Raw genomic sequence first — 15,626 nt, 5'->3', positions numbered from 1 at the left:
TTATCACCTTAGTGTTGCAGCTTGCTTGCTCTTGCCCTCTGAGAATCCGTAGCTTGAGGTCGACCTCGGGCTGTTCTTTCCCTCGAATTGTGTCAGAGCCGTAGCTAGGCCCCAAATGAACCCCCTCAAGAAACATATCCAGTCACAACGTCTAAGAACCCTGCACAATCCCTGCTGAGCCATGAGAAACCACCCCTGCTTCTTTCTTGCCGTGTCCACCCACATCCATACTGGTCGGGAGGGAAAGAAGGAAGAAATTTTGACTGAGCAGTTGCGACTGAGAGAGCTCCTGCCCTTGCTCCAGAAAGCGCGAAGCCAGAAGGTGCGCCCCACCCCACCATCCCACTTTCCAATTGCCTCTCCCGCCCGCGGACTCACCCCCGGTCTGCGCCTTTCCAGGGATGGCTACGCATGTGGCACCGGCTTGTGGTGAACTCCTCGGTACGTATCTTCTTAGCTTCATCCAGCCGTCTAGCTTCTTCCCTACCCGTCTCTCGCCGCCTCTCAGACTCTCAGTCTCTCGTCTCTCGTCTCACTCTCACCCTCACCCTCACTCTTTGCACTTTTCATGTCTCGTCCACAAAATCTAAGACATCCATCTCGAACTTCGCTCACAGTCCTCGCCTTTCTTCGCACTAATACAGCGGGACAATACGCCCTCGTCCTCTCGTTCCCTCGCCTTCACCCACTCCTACTGGCCACCACGTCCACTCCTGCTCCCACGCCCGCTAGAACCTCTCTCTCCTCCATACGGATACTTCACGTCAGAGACACTGGTTCTCGACAGTGTCAGAGACCACACAGGACCTTAGACAGCAGCCACACTTACCTTCCCCGGCGTTGCTGCAGCTCGACATGGACATGGACCTGGATCTGGCCCTCGACCCGAATCTCTGACCCCGACGCTACCTCTACATCTGAGCGCACCCTCACCCTCCCGAGTCCCGTCACCTTCACCCTCTCACACTCGCCTTGAGGAGTATTCGACCCTCAAAAAGTACCTCAGTCTTTTGGCCCGTCCCGTCGCCGCGTTTCAACCAGCCTCGACTGTCATATCTTAAAGCCTTCACTTCTCCGGTCCCTCTCTTCATGCCCGTGTCCCTACTTAGCCTTCAGTACCGTACTTCACCCTCGGTCTTATGCTGATCTTCGGTCGACTTTTAATTTTCCATCATAAGCATCCTTATAACTTAATCCCCTGCTCTGTCCTATCGTATTCACCCTCACCTCACAGTCACATTTGCCATTAGCTCCAGCTTCAACCTCCAGGCTGAGCTACCTTCCTTGCCTTTACCCCTTGCCTACAGCTTCATCCGACTGATACCGAAGGCTGCGGTACCTACTACCTCTTTCCACTTTTCCACCTTTCTTATTCCCATATCGTGTCTCGCCTTTTCCTTCTGGCAGCACAATTCTACAAAACGCCCCCCATTCCCACCCAACCATTTCGTTCGGTCGACGACGACCTAGAAGCTCAGGGGAAAAAAACCAGATGCCCGCCATTTATATATCACGACCCATCTCACCTTGACGACCTGTCTCACCGAAGAGTCGTACAATCTTGATCGTACAAGTACCGCCTCCAGCCAATCTCTCCACGACATTCTCAGTCAGGGTTTCTGTGTGGCCCATTCTTCGGCTCATTGCTCTCGAGTTCGTTCAGCCGACGTCGCGCAGACGAGGGACCACTTCATTCCTGTGTCTGACCCTTCGCCTGATTACCGGTTCAACTCTCGCGTCACCTTGGGGTGTTCTGGATTCACTTAGCTGATCCAGTGAGACTCGATTCACTCCAATTGTTGGCCTCTCCTGGTCTACCATTACTTCTGCCCGGGTGTTCCTGCCTACTTTCGTGGCCCCCGAACTTTCTGTCTCACTGTGACCTCACTTTGGTCAGCTCTCAACATTGTGGCCGAGGCCTCTTCTTCCCAATTTTACTCTCTACCTCGCTCCTTCCCTCACACCTCATTGTCTCGACGACCACACACGTCCCTCTCACAGGATTGATTTCTAAAAATTTCTTCCCCTCGTCATACCAACCACCCGCCTCTCGCGGTCGACTTAACTCATAATACTTATAACCACGTCTCATATCTGGTATGTTTTATTCTTGTCTGCCCAAGTGGCCCTCCTGCCAATCTCACATCCGAGCGCAAAGAACTTACAAAACTCTCTGGAGATCAGACAAACACGCGCAAGTAGTCGTCGTTCGACCTCTTTCACCATGCCTACCAGCTTCGACCGCTTGGAGAAGCTCTTCTCCCGGAAAAAAGACTTCTCCGTCCAAACAAGCCCATCAACGCCAACCATGGAGTCATCAGGTCCCAGGACTGCAAGTTTAGACCACAGTTTCCCTCAGCCTTCTTTCATCCGTCCACGAGTCTCCCGCATGAAGGCTAGAGAGGAGCGCATTGTAGCATCACAAAATGAGAGACGTGCCCAGAGCCTCCCGGAAAACCAGTCCGAGCGTATCTCAATACACATTTCTCACCTCAGCAGTGCAAGCACGACAACTCTTACTCTTCCAGCCCGCTCCATGTCGCTCAATCACCGCAGGGAAAGTAAGCCGGTGGCAAGTCTGCGTGGATTCGATTTTCCTTTTCCTCCCACATCCCCATCCCCGGCTTCGCCTTTTAGTGCCACTTTCTCTCCGAGAACCCTCCCCACAACGCATAAAGTTTCTCTCGAGCACCGCCACAGCTCTGTCATCATCCCTCCCAGAGCCGACACCCCACCTACCTCGGACCACGAGGACGACTCAAGCATAAAGGGATCCCAGGGCCGGCCTTCTTCTTCACTCAGCAGAGACCTGCCAACACCTGCCGCATCTCCAGAAATGAGGCCCATCAACGACATGAGATCTCGGGATTCTGCAGAGTTGAGCTTGGCCAAGAGGAAGGCGGCTGCTGCAGCGACAAGACGTCGAAGAGAGGAAAAGGCAGCTGCCTTGCGTCGGCCCCAGGGCCAGTCCAGACCTCACAGATCCATCACTTCATCAAGCCAGATCCTCAAAGGTGGAGATGTCATGGATTTCTTCAATCTCTCCGACGAAGACATCTTGGAAGAGCCAGAGTTGGAGGATACCCCGGAAACCCCGTTTATGCCGGCACCTTTGCGGCTACCACCCTCACCGCCGACCCCTGCCTATACGGTGTCATCGGTCGGTTCCAAGCGACGGACATCTTCTATTCATGCTGAAGACGTCGCCAAAGAAGGAGCGCTGCAGGTTGCCCAGATCGCGGCCAAGCACAAGTTTGACCTTGTATATATCGTCAACTTGTGGCCCGAAGGAGCGTCAGAATCGTCGTCGCCCACGTTCCGCTCTTCTCTGGATTTCTCATCAAGGCCCTCAAGCATGAGAAACTCTCTTCTGGGGCCCATGGATGGACCAACGGTGGACACAACTCCCGGTATGACTGGGCGTCTGCTCGCCGCCTACGGTTTGTCGAACCTGACTAGCCCTTTCCGCATTTCGGCCACAGTTCAGTCCAGAATCTTGAAGCAGGAGGGCTGGATGGAATACCGCAGCGACGACGCGCAGGCGGGCGAGATTGCACGGGGTTACGGCCACGCCTTCCACACGGCCACAGGTCGAAGGGGCTCCGCAAACTCGAGTCCCCGCAGTCCGGGTCCGCAAGACGTGGCCCAGAACGATCGCGGCATTGTCTTTGCCGCCTACCGCTATCCAAGCAAGGACTCACAAACAACCGGATGTACCAAGGAGGAGCTGGACGCATTGCGCGCAGATGCCGAAGGCCTCGTCGATTACCTCGTCGCCATTCACAAGGCTCGACGCCTCCGAGATCCCATGACCCTACAAACCTTGGTCGATGAGGACGCCACGCCTTAATTAACGCCAACGCCAGCGCCACACTTTAAACACGCCGACACGACCGTTTTCTGATTTATACCAACGCGACCAGTGCAACGGATATTAGATGATTACGACCCGTCATTCCTTGACACATTCTTCTTTGGCTGGATTTACACGTTTTTGCGATTTGTCTTTGATATGATACCACATGGAGAGCGTCGTCCTTTATTCGTAACATGGACTTCGTCATTTAGCTCGAAAAAAGGACATTTTCTGTCACATCCAGATAGTTCAGGTGCTAGGCATAAGCATCGAGCGTTGGAAGCGACTTCACAGAGGCATGGCATGGAGAGGATGGACTCTGAACTAGTCCATCCTGGACTCTTACGTAGCAAGTGGACTCGATCCATAATGAAAATAAAAACTCATGATACCTCAATCCGGTTTTCTCCCTAGCCACACTCGCGGGTCCCTGCTCTTGGCCGAGGCCATATTCCCATGACCGCATGACGAATCCGAGCGTACGCAGTCTTCGGCTTTACCGGCGCGAGTCGTCTTTTTTTTCTTTTTTCGACAGCAATCCGATCTTTTGTCTTGATGAACTCTTTTTCCTCATGCCTCAAAGCTATTTTCTCCCCTTCGGCTGACATGGACAGATCAGCAAAGCTCATGAGTCGGGTCTTGATTTTGGGGGGCTGAGCTGAGTCCCATCAGCAGTGGCGCATATAGTAATTGCTCATGGGAGGCCTGACCAATTCGCCCATTCTTTTGGTTCTGGTAGGGCCACTGACAGGTCCCATCATTCCCGGCATCATCATTCCACCATCTGGCAGCGGGCGATTTGCAGTACATTCACTGCTTGGGAGACCGGGGAACCCCTGGTTTCAAAACTTCCCGCGACGCTGGTTGGGTGGGGGTGGAGAGAGAGGAGGGGATAGAGGATCCGGGTCATTTTTGGATCTTGTCTGGCCCAGGCTTTTTTGGCCAGTATGGATACTCCAATGGCGATGGGGAGGAGGGAGGCAAAAAAGGCAACGCCGCGACGGCAAAGCATGGTCAGGCATTGAGGAGGTCTCCGTTCGCCATGTGGTTAGAGGGGGAGGTGGCTTATTCAGTTGTGACGATGGTACGCTGGCGTGTGTTCGGGGATGGAGTCGTGGCCGTTGAGAGCGTTGGTAAACTTGGCGCCGATGGGATTTGATTGTCGTTGCGTCAGGGTATTATCTTCCTTCTCAATCCTTTCATTTCTGTGTGACCCTCCGCCCTTGACTGTCTGGGTACAGTACTATTCACAGTTTCTGATGGAGGAATATGAGGACACCCAGTTGGAGGGATCATTGGGCCAACTCTGAATGTCTGAAGGGGCTTGACATGATGTCAGCTGTAGTTCTGACGACAGTCTGACAGAGAGCCGCAAACTCTGGCCGGGAGGGACTGTTCATGATTCGATGCGGCTTTTCTGGAGGGGGGGAACGCGGCTACGTGCGGACGCACTGCACGGGATACTGCACGGCATGGTATCCCTGGGTCTTGTGAACTTTGCCCACCACCCATATTGCCTACATACCTCCCCTGCCCACCCGCTGAACCCCGTTTTGATAGGGTTGCAGTGGATTGGGGGGAGAGCTTTCGAGCTTTCCGGGTGGTGGGAGGGCGATTGCGAACGTTTGGCCGGCTACCCTCATTCTTTCTTACATCCTTGGCAACTACCAGGAAACGGCAGGTTTTCTCGGGTTTAGTAATTGACTTCCTACCAGGCCTTTACCTGACTTCAGCGGGGGAGAAGAGACATGAGAGGGGCGAACTTGTAACCTTTGACTCCCCCCCCGCGCAACGGAGAAGGGCAAAAAGAGTTCTTGCGTCTTTTGGGTGGATGCGACGGCGGCAGGACGGCACGAGTTGACGTGGTGGACGTGTGCCGGTGCCATGTCTTGATGCCCTGGGCTTACCTTTTGCTATTGTGGCTTATATTTTTCTTCTGGTTTCCCCCACCGCCACGCCCGTGCGGATGGCTTTTGGTAGTCAACCAGTGACGAACGGCGTTTGGTACGGAACTACGGAGTATGAGTGCTACTCTTTTTCGCGGCTTACGGCTCGCGGCTCGCGGGCGCGCATGCGTATGTTGGGGGTTAGGAGTAGATGAGGGCTGGGCATGCAGGCCTGGGGTGCATCTTTGCAGGGCTAATCTGAGGGTACGGCCACTTCTTGGCTGCGGCGCGGGCACCGATATGCAGCAGGAGGGGGAAGGCACAAGGGAAAGAAATGAACGTCTGCGGTCTGCGGTGTAGTTCGATGGTTTTTTCCCGCGGCGTGCCTTGCATTAAGTGCGTAAGGTAGGATTCAGTCTTTGTTTCTCGGTGTTTTGATAGCGGGTGGAAGCCGAAGGATGGGTTGCAGTGGTGGTTCTCTGGTGAGCTGTGTTGGTACCGGCAGTGAATCGTGGGTGGGAGGGCTAATGCAGGTTCTGGATCATCAATGGCGGAAGTGAACGTTTGTGATGCTTAATGTAGATCGAGATTCTGATGTGGTTTGACCGTTTGAACAGTGATGGACGGTGGTATTGGACCTGATTTTGAACATGTTTGGTTCAAACCACGAAGCTGTTCGGGTTTCTCTCGTCGTTGACGTTTCTTTTTTCTCAATGTCTCGGCAGAGTCTCGTCAAATCGCCCATCAACAAACCCGAATCCGAGATGCAAGTTGGCGTTCAGGCGTCCGAGAAGGTGGCTGGCGTGCTTTCTTGACATGCTCTTGACACTGCCACGGCTGCAGTGTTGCCCTCCCAAGTCGGCGCTCAGACGTTGACAAGATCGGAACCGATTTTCCGGCTCTCTCGAGGTGAGGTAGGATGGCGCGGGTTGCAGTCCATCATTGGTCTTGCGGGGGCTATTCGCGAGATTGCTACGAGATAGCGTTCTGACTGATCGTCGATGGGTGGCGTGGTTGCCATGATGTTTGTCAGAGGCGGATGATTCAACATCAGAGTGAATGGGGGTTCATTTGAAGATCTGATTTGACCAGCTATTCTACATTAGTCTCAGGGGCACCCTCTATCTGAATGATGTGGGTAAGAGCACTGGCGACGGTGCGATGACCAGCTCCGGTGGCGGCCAACGTCAGGTTGAGACGTAATGATGCCATTGGACGAACTGGACGATGATCTGAAGTGTCAGAAACACCCAGCCGGCTCCGAAAGTACGTTTGTGACACTACATCCGGCGCCGGCGTGGAACGAAGAGGAGGCCACGAGGCGTATGGGAGAGGCGTCTTGCCCGTTCAACGTCCGGGCGCTGGCAGGCCGTCTCGAATGAGTTGAAGCTAGGCTAGTAGGCTTTGGTGGACTAGGGGAAGCGTGGCTAAAGCTTCCGGGGCCGACGCTAGACTCTAGACGTGCTTTGAGTATCAACGTCTGGGTTTCAACTGCGAAACGGAACTAAGGCGATGATCGATTTTGATGGAGGGGTGGAAGAACTTTGAGGAGCAGGACGGGTTTGATAGAATTGCTTGTCGCTCAGTTGAGCTATAGACATCAGCATGAAGCTGCACGACGTAAGAAGAGCGTCGCCCTAGAGCGGCGAGCGAGGTTGTCGTCTGCTTCGCGATGTCAGTGGAGATGACGAAGCCGACTTTGGTTCATCAAGGATTAAGTTCCATGGCCTACCTATGATGGCCAAGGCTTCATGAGGCGATGTGGAGGCTTTCATTATGGCAGCGCGGAGTCAGGGGATGGTGACTTTGCTCTACCACAGTCTACATTGCCACATCACATAGGCGAGGGAACAAAGGCTCAAAATGGCCATTCAGCACTTTGATATTCTAAGTCGAGCGTATGTAGGACAAAAGCCATCCGAACGTCTCCGCCCAGCGCCCCAAGAACCCCCTCATGAACCCAAGATCCTCCAAGCCCCAAGAACTCTGGGCGGCATACAGCTTTCGATCTCATTGCGAGCTCGTATAATCTCGATATCCCTGCGATAGGGTTTTACTGGCAGTACACGCTCCAGGGCATTATGGCAGGCTTGTACAGTGCTTAACATTGCCTCGTCATCCTCTTCCCCCAAGGGAAACCATCCACCACCCTCCCCAAGGACTTTGACAATGTCGGCTACTTCTTCAGCCAAATAATCACCCTGATAACCATCTGTTACACAGTCCCAGGGCCAAGTCTCCGTGATAGTGTCGAAGAAGTAACGAAGGGGACTCCACTTCAGATCCATACCAGGTGTGATAGTGGGAGAAGCCCCTTCCGTAATCAGCCACTCGATCGTATGAACCAAGGCCGCATTGCCTTCTTTGTATGCTCTGGGAAAGGCCCGGGGGTTGATTGCGTTGATAGTCGCATGCAGCGCAAGCAGGCCGATAGTGCAAGTCGTGACGCGGAAATGATCCTCTTCGACGGCTACATCTGAATGAATCGAAGACTCAGCGTCGTAGTATTCTATCACTGTAGACCCAACTCGATGATCGACAACTTTTTTGAGATTAACTTCTGGCTGCAACAGAAACCTTTTAAGGGTGGAGGTCTCTAGCGCTGGACAGCTGCACTGGCACGCAATCAAGAAGCAATCGAGCATCTCCTGGTCAAGAGGCCCAAAGTGAGGTTCGTGTTGCTTCTTGGTATGGCGCAAGATATCCGACATCCTCTCGTCCAGACCCGGTGCCAGATGTTTGTAGTAATCTTTGGTCCAATGCTGGGATCTTGCCTTTGAGAGTAATCGTCTCAGTCTCGAGACGACTTTCTCGTCGCTGCCTGGAGAACTGCACCAGGCCGCGCCTGGTTCTGAAATGAGACAGGTTGCCGTACCTGACTTTGTTTTGGTGCGAGAGAATTCGAAAATGCTGGTTATCGGTTCGGGCCATTCACTGGCCAGAGCGAATTCAATAACGTTGTCGTAATTGACATTCAACGCGTACGACTCGAAGGACTGCTCTGGCCTGGCCCCGAGACGTCGCAGGAGAGCCACCGTGTGCGTATCAGACGCCGCTATAGCGTAATACAGCGGCGTCGCACCGCCTTCTTCCACGACTTCGTCAACGTCCGTTCCCATGCGCTGTATGAGCTCTGTGATGATGGATCTGTTGCCGGACAGGGCGGCAGATTGGAGTGCGGACACCATTCCTGGCCCCTGATACTCTGTTGGATCCAACCCCCACCAGTAAGTGTCGAAGGCCTGGTTGAAGCGAGGGAATTTTGAAGAGCGGTGGCCCACGTTTGTACTGCGAGTCGAAGCGCCGCGAGCAATCAGCAGGCGGGAGACGGAGACTTGTTGGTTACAGATGGCTATGTGTAAGGGCGTCCAGGCCGGCACGGCTTGCCCTACCAGAATTGGACCCGCGGGAGCCCGATAAGTGCCTGGAGGAATACAGTGGCATAGAAACCTCGCCGGCATTTCCATGTCGACAGAGTGCTGGTCTAGAAGCCACCGGACGGCATCGTAGTGCCCGCCCTTCGCGGCGAGGTGCAAGGGGGTCGCGAAGCAGGCTTTCGACAGTGCGACCTCGACACCTTGTTTGCTTGGAACCTCTTGACTGTCCCGCCTCTTCGCCCACTCGACCCAGTCTTTGAGATGCTGGGGAGGATCGGCGGGATAAGTCTTGTTCATGTTCGCGCCGTGCGACGCTATGCGCTGGAGAGTGGCCAGGTTCCCTGTCGCGGCGCTCCTCACAATGATATCGGTGTTGTCATCGCGCATCGCCGCGATATAAACCTCCTTCTGAAGGTTCATGTGAAATTCGATGCTGACTTGCGCGAGCGCAGCGACGTCGACACTGTCGAGGAAATTGCAGACGTATAGCCAGATTTCGGCGGGAAATCCCACGCGCGATATAGTTGACGACATGGTGGGCGTCAGTAAGGGACGTGTGCTGTGATTGGTGGTGTGTGAAGACGACCAATGCGATGAATTCGAGGACATTTGTAAGTTAACTTACTGAAGATGGTAAGAAGTCTTTCAGGAAGTTTTGAAGCACGAAGGTAAGGAGAATCCAAGGTAATTATATACTTCGGTGCAAATCATCAGGGTAACCGCAACCACCAACGAGAACCTGGAAGGAACGAGGAGATAGCTCAACCTTTCTCCTTCTCCATTGACTCTCCTTGCAGACAAACTCAAGAATCTTGATTCAAAGAATATTGCGCAGCCGGAAAAGCCCTCTGAAAATCATATCCCAAGGGACTCTCCGGCTCGTCGTTGAAGTACGGCCCCGGCCTCCTTCCGGAAGACTGGCCCCACCGAGCCGTTCTCGTCTTCCGGACTCCACTCCTGCGGGCCACTAAACCTTCCACTGAAAGTGCATCCTCCGTGTCTTATCAGTCTGGCGATTCATAATTTGCGTTTAAAAGTATTGCGTGTAACTGAAACGAAGCTAGAAGCGTATAATGGCGGGTTCTTCGTGTGAGATTGAATACTAGAAACCTCCTTGGTACGCGAGAGACAGCACGTTCCTTCGCCCTACCAAGGCCCTGGACTTCTACTGAGCGACCACATCTTTGAATTAATGGTCTCGCAGTCGCTGTAGGGAGAGAAGGCGGTGGCGATGCCTTCCAAGCTTTCATACACCGACCATGCCCGGTCCTGCGCCGTTCGTGACCCACCCGGCGGAAAATACCCACATCGCCGATGACCGGCGCCGCACCGCCGCGGCGGCCAATGCCTCCCATCCGCCCAAGCTTTCGTATTTTATTCCCGAAATTTTTCGCGCCAGTGAACTCAATTGAACCCTGGCTCGAAAGAGATAAGAAAAACGCCCCCAAATTTCCCTCACCGATAAGATGAGTAAACGCGAAGGATCAAATATGCTATGAGCTACTGAGTAAGTTTGATTGCTGCAATCAACAAGATAATTCCTCGTCAGATAGCCATATTGGAACTTTGGAGGTACCTGAGGTACCTTAGGTGAGTGACGGCACAATGCTACATGGGGCATCCCTTCGGTCACGCCGCCGGACACTAGTCACGGACTGCGACCGACTCAAGAGATGAGCGGGCACCGGTGGAGAACAAGCCTTGATTGTCGCGAGAGAATCCAGGCCCGATCACGCAACGTTGACGAAGGGGTCTTTTTTTCGTCTATTCAAGCTTTCCCGGCGTCGGAGTCAAGTGCCGCCTTCCATACCGGATCTTCCGGATGAGCACAGCAGCTCACTTAGTCACTCTTGTCCTTTGACTACGACATATCTCTAGTCGCAACGCTACATTCGCATGTTAGCCTCTGGAAAACCCTGGGAATAACATGCGGATAAGAAACCATGCCCATCGCTCAAAGTTTCATGATGCAGGATAAACTCACAGGGTTCAACCCGTTTTTCCCGGATGTGCATGGCACCTGGCGGTAAGAGAGGTTTTCACCACCTACGGAGTAGTTCCACGCCGGTTCATTAGTGTTGGCCCAAAAAAAAAAAAACCATCCGACGTCATGACAGGCGATCCCTCCATCCCAGGTTACAAGTAATCTATTCTACCACGAGAGACTTGTTTCTTCACACAAGCCGAGGAACAAATGGCTAATGGCTGCCAAAGTGAGACCACGTTCCCGCCGCTAGGGCCGCCGACGCAGGCATTCCGCGTTCATCGGTTGACGGGGCGGCCAACATACTTCAGCCGCCCGATGTCCGGAGAGCTGAAAAGGCTGACGTTCTGTCACCTTCCTTCCGTCCCATCTCATCTCATCTCATCTTATCTCGCTTTGCGGTTACATACGTCAGATAACACACTGCTATAAAGTCACCATTCATCTTTCAAATCCTAGACTACCATCTCACGCGATTGAACGAGGCCAGTAATTAAGAAAGCGCAGATTGATACGGGTACAGTGGCCGGATAGTTTGAGCTACATACACGTCTGCTGTGAAAGCAACCTCATAATGTCAACCACAAACGCCATCCTCACATCTTCACAACCAACAATGACACCGCCACATCTCCCACCCCCGCAAAGCTGTCATCCCTTCATGACACTCCCCCTCGAGCTCCGCCTCCTCATCTGGGAAACCTTCAGCTCGCAGCCCCGCGTCTTCGAATACCGAGAAGACACCCACCTCATCAAGCCGCCCCGCGAGTACCGCCACCCCCGTGCCGCCGCCCTCATCACAAACGCAGAATCGCGAAAAGCCACTCGCGCCCTTCTCCGGTCCTTCCCGCACCCGTACGACGTCCAAAAGGATTCCCGCCCGTCGCCGCCGCCTGCCCTGGAGTTCGTGCCCTCATCGGATATCATCTACCTCCCACCGCTCGTCTACCGCACGCGGCTCGGCGCGTGGGATTCACTCTGGACCACGAAACCGGGTATCGAGAATGTAGGGATCCACTGGTCCGTTCTCCTCGACGAGCGGCGTATCGCGGAGGCTCTGCGGGCTTGTTCGCGGTGTTTCACCGATATGAGGAGGCTGTCCGTCTTTATCGAGTTCAAGCCGCTTCCGCAGCTGGAGGAGGAGGTTGGGAACGGCGGTATTGTGAGGTTATTGGGTCCTGCGGAGGATGAGTACCGCTTGCCGAGTTTATATGCCGAAGCGCATGGGTTGATGGATGAGTTTTGGACGTGGGGGGAGTTGAGGACGGCGCTTGGGAAGGTTAGGAGGGCGATGAAGTGGACGCCTGAGATTGAGGGGGTGTTGTACACCAGGGAGATGGAGGAGGCGTCTGCTTTTTGAGATGGGATGGGATTGGTATTTTGATGACTTTTGTATCATCTGAGCTGGCCATTTCGATAAGGATGTCGGGCTGATGCGAGGCATGCCCTGACAGAGGATGTAATATTTTGAGCATTTATCAGGGTTCAAGTTCAGCATACGGCGTCATGATCGAGCGAGGGATTCACAGCATTTCAGCGGGGTTGGAGTATTTCATGACACGACTGATATGAACCTGCTAGCTATTATTGAATGAGATTTTGAGTCATTTTGAGCGTATTTGGAGACTTTCCCGTGTGTGCAATTTTGTGAAAAGTAGAAGATAAGGATCATGTTGCTCTCTTTCACTATAAATTACATCTCATTACATTTTCGAGGAATTCGACTTCCAGAGCCCTGTATACCTGGGTATCGTCTACAACTTATTCGTATATCTCACTTCTGCCTCGGCTCACGCCGTTGAAATAGGGTGCTCGTGGCCGCAACCTCCTTCAAGCTCAGGTCAACGCCTGTAGAGCTCTGAGAGCCTCGAGGCCCGTATTCATGATCACCTTAATCTAAATAACCTCTTCTCCAACATCCCCCATACCCTTCCTTCAACCTCCCACTCATCCTAGTAATAGTCTCCATTTTCTCACCCCGAATCCGACAATGCGTCAAGCTCGCCATTCTCCAGTCCCTCGACTCTGGTGTCAAGCTCGAGCGTAGACTCAAATCCATGCTTATTGTTGTGCTCCTCTGTATCCTCCACTTCAATCTCCTCCATGCCACTTTAAAGGGCCTCCTCTTCGGTCTCCTCTTCGGTTTCTTCATCCCACACTTCACTCTGCTCATAATCGACACAAGTATCTTCGTCGATAAGACCGTGCTGCCTCAGTACCTCCTCAACCTTGGGCCTGTCAGACCAGTCATCAAACGCATCGCGAATCGCGAAAGCCCACTCTGGCGCGGTTTCCGGCCTCTTATGTAAGTCGCGGACACACAGCTCCCACGCCTTGTATACTCGAACAACTCCTCCGATGTCATCCTCTCCGCACGGGATCCACGCTCCCTTTTGCACCAGAAGACGGACAAAAGGGCCGATTGAGCCCAACACAAAGGTCAGCGGCTCCGATTCTCGCGGATGGCCCACCGTGATCTTCTTCATCAGGTAGACAAAGGGGGTGAGAGACGGGTCCGGATCGGTGTCTCGCATGCCGATCGGGTTCGCGCCCTGGGTCATCAGCCAGTTTAAGGTCGTCAGGGCCCGTCCCTGATAGTCCCAGTCCATCACACCAATCGTAACACAGAGAGCGAGCATGCCGAGAGAAGAGCCCGATAAACGGTCCTGCTCTTTGTCGGGAGGCATAGTCAAGGGAAAAGTTGCGCTCCATAAGCCGTCCGGCTCCGCAAAGCTCCGTCTGATGAACTTCAAGAAGGGGCAATTCTGCTCCAAAGTCACTTTGTCTCCGAAATCCAATACGTCCATGAAAGGGCGAAGGATATCCATACAGTCGCGATCGACGCCACAGGAGACCTCGCAGACGAAGAGAAAGGTCGACTGAAGTTCTCCTACAAGCGGGGCATATTCCGGCCGATGCGTCCGTTGGGTCTCCCGGATGAAGTCCGCGACGACTTGAGCGTACGAGTCGAGAACCGAATTACAGTCGGGCTCGGTTGTATCAATTATCGCTGGCAACAACAGCTTTAGCCGTGATTCTTTGGGGCCGTTGTCTGCAAAAGCGGTCCAAAGGCTGTCTCCCACCGTCATAAGCTGCTTGGCGGCCTCGATATGACCCTGAGCGATGGCAAATTCGAGTGCCAGCGTCATGAATGAGTTTCCATGTTGGAAAAATATCTCCACATCGGCCCCGAGGCTGAGCAAATGTGACACAACGTCTCTCTCCGTGTGTACATTGCGCTCTGAGGGACGATACTCGCAGGCGTATTGAATCGGCGTGGCGTCTCTGTTGTCAGGACTGTCTACCGAGAGGCCCCGGTTCTTGACGAGATCGGTCATCACCTCCAAGTTCCCAGCACGAGCCGCATCGTGCAGGGCGTTATGTGGCCTCGAACTTTGCAGGGCATCTGCTAACCAGAACTTCGCCTTTCTGGCGGGTGGTGGAAGGGATGGGCATGTTTCCGCGCCCGCTTCCGAATCCCAGAAAGGGGACTTTCTCATGGCGTACCTACCCTGCAACTGAGTTGTCAGAGATGCTCCGGCGGAAAGCAGGAGGCGAGCGACGGAGCTGTGTCGCTGGCACAGGGCCACATGTAAGGATGTGCGGGCAGGGCGACAGATGGAGGGGAAGGACCGGCCCCTTGCCCTCCTCCCGATTGGCATACAATTGCATAGGCTTCTCCGGGGGCCATCGACATCGACATTCTGATCTAGAAGCCACTTGACCATCTCATACCTGCTGCGGCAGCCTGGTACAGCGGGGTGCCCCAGGTCGTCATCCTGTCCAGATTTCCGTCGCCCATGGGACCCCATGGTAGTGGTGCCACGGGATACGCCTCGGCAATATCCGCGCCGAAGAGATGAGCGCGTTTGAGAGTATCGAGATTTCCAGTCTTCAAGGCGTAAGTGACGCAATCCGACGCGTTGTCCCGTATACTCTGGAGATACAGTTTGCGATTGAGTATGTCGTGGAATCTGTGGTTGACCCGTACCAGGCGTGCCCTATCGGACTGAGAGACGTAGCTGCTGACAAGCAGCCATAGCTCCGCTGGTAGCTCGTCAGTCGACATCATAAATCCTCTTAACGCGATGCGAATATGGATCTAGCGTCTAAGTCGATGGGGAGAGCTGCGATGAGACCGATGAGTACCCTATTTTTACCCATGTTCTGGGACCCTCTCCTGCACGAAATTGCAAGTGGGGTGTGGGCAAAGCCACACACCGCCACAGTGCGGTCATGGGCCGCGAGAACCGCTTTCCACTCGTATAGTCACAATGCAGGCATTCTGTAACAATTAGAGATTGATTGTCAGTTGGAGGGGCAAATCAGGTACTTATCGATATTTCTTTCTCATCTTGGCGAATGTACGTTTCTGGTGTGTATTGGTGACCGCGTTGGAGCTCGACGATCGACAGGGTGATCCACGGGCAATGATAAAGTAGCATCTGCTCGGATATGCCCCAAGGACTGGGGTAAGAAGGGCTTCCCTCCGTCACAGCCGGTGCCGATCCGGACGAGGTCGG

General features: G+C 53.8%; 8 protein-coding genes across 8 annotated transcripts; 5 read left to right on the top strand and 3 right to left on the bottom strand.

The window, feature by feature from the left end:
* Nucleotides 1-181: 181 nt before the first annotated feature.
* CCOS01_12134 (uncharacterized protein) lies at nt 182-590 on the top strand (the record flags this gene model as incomplete). The annotated part of the gene is made up of 2 exons (XM_060460284.1): nt 182-429; nt 491-590. 2 exons carry the CDS (start codon nt 182-184, stop codon nt 588-590), a joined length of 348 nt encoding a protein of 115 aa, XP_060309227.1.
* A 1,634-nt stretch (nt 591-2,224) lies between these two features.
* Nucleotides 2,225-3,850, top strand: CCOS01_12133 (uncharacterized protein; the record flags this gene model as incomplete). Its single annotated transcript, XM_060460283.1, has 1 exon — nt 2,225-3,850. The coding sequence occupies one exon, from the start codon at nt 2,225-2,227 to the stop codon at nt 3,848-3,850; it is 1,626 nt and encodes a 541-aa protein (XP_060309226.1).
* Nucleotides 3,851-4,552: 702 nt separating this feature from the next.
* On the top strand, nt 4,553-4,981 carry CCOS01_12132 (uncharacterized protein; the record flags this gene model as incomplete). The annotated part of the gene is made up of 1 exon (XM_060460282.1): nt 4,553-4,981. One exon carries the CDS (start codon nt 4,553-4,555, stop codon nt 4,979-4,981), a length of 429 nt encoding a protein of 142 aa, XP_060309225.1.
* A 1,626-nt stretch (nt 4,982-6,607) lies between these two features.
* Nucleotides 6,608-6,763, bottom strand: CCOS01_12131 (uncharacterized protein; the record flags this gene model as incomplete). Its single annotated transcript, XM_060460281.1, has 1 exon — nt 6,608-6,763. The coding sequence occupies one exon, from the start codon at nt 6,761-6,763 to the stop codon at nt 6,608-6,610; it is 156 nt and encodes a 51-aa protein (XP_060309224.1).
* On the top strand, nt 6,744-7,124 carry CCOS01_12130 (uncharacterized protein; the record flags this gene model as incomplete). The annotated part of the gene is made up of 3 exons (XM_060460280.1): nt 6,744-6,766; nt 6,849-6,941; nt 7,010-7,124. The coding sequence occupies 3 exons, from the start codon at nt 6,744-6,746 to the stop codon at nt 7,122-7,124; spliced, it is 231 nt and encodes a 76-aa protein (XP_060309223.1).
* Nucleotides 7,125-7,694: 570 nt separating this feature from the next.
* On the bottom strand, nt 7,695-9,653 carry CCOS01_12129 (uncharacterized protein; the record flags this gene model as incomplete). The annotated part of the gene is made up of 1 exon (XM_060460279.1): nt 7,695-9,653. One exon carries the CDS (start codon nt 9,651-9,653, stop codon nt 7,695-7,697), a length of 1,959 nt encoding a protein of 652 aa, XP_060309222.1.
* A 2,024-nt stretch (nt 9,654-11,677) lies between these two features.
* CCOS01_12128 (uncharacterized protein) lies at nt 11,678-12,463 on the top strand (the record flags this gene model as incomplete). Its single annotated transcript, XM_060460278.1, has 1 exon — nt 11,678-12,463. One exon carries the CDS (start codon nt 11,678-11,680, stop codon nt 12,461-12,463), a length of 786 nt encoding a protein of 261 aa, XP_060309221.1.
* A 751-nt stretch (nt 12,464-13,214) lies between these two features.
* Nucleotides 13,215-14,603, bottom strand: CCOS01_12127 (uncharacterized protein; the record flags this gene model as incomplete). The annotated part of the gene is made up of 1 exon (XM_060460277.1): nt 13,215-14,603. The coding sequence occupies one exon, from the start codon at nt 14,601-14,603 to the stop codon at nt 13,215-13,217; it is 1,389 nt and encodes a 462-aa protein (XP_060309220.1).
* Between the last annotated feature and the right edge of the window lie 1,023 nt (nt 14,604-15,626).

The sequence above is a fragment of the Colletotrichum costaricense genome, assembly GCF_030867565.1.
Source record: "Colletotrichum costaricense strain IMI 309622 chromosome Unknown Scaffold_14.1, whole genome shotgun sequence".
Taxonomy (NCBI): Eukaryota; Fungi; Ascomycota; class Sordariomycetes; order Glomerellales; family Glomerellaceae; genus Colletotrichum; species Colletotrichum costaricense.
Note: the sequence above shows the minus strand (reverse complement) of the source record. Positions and strands in the feature narration are given on the sequence as shown.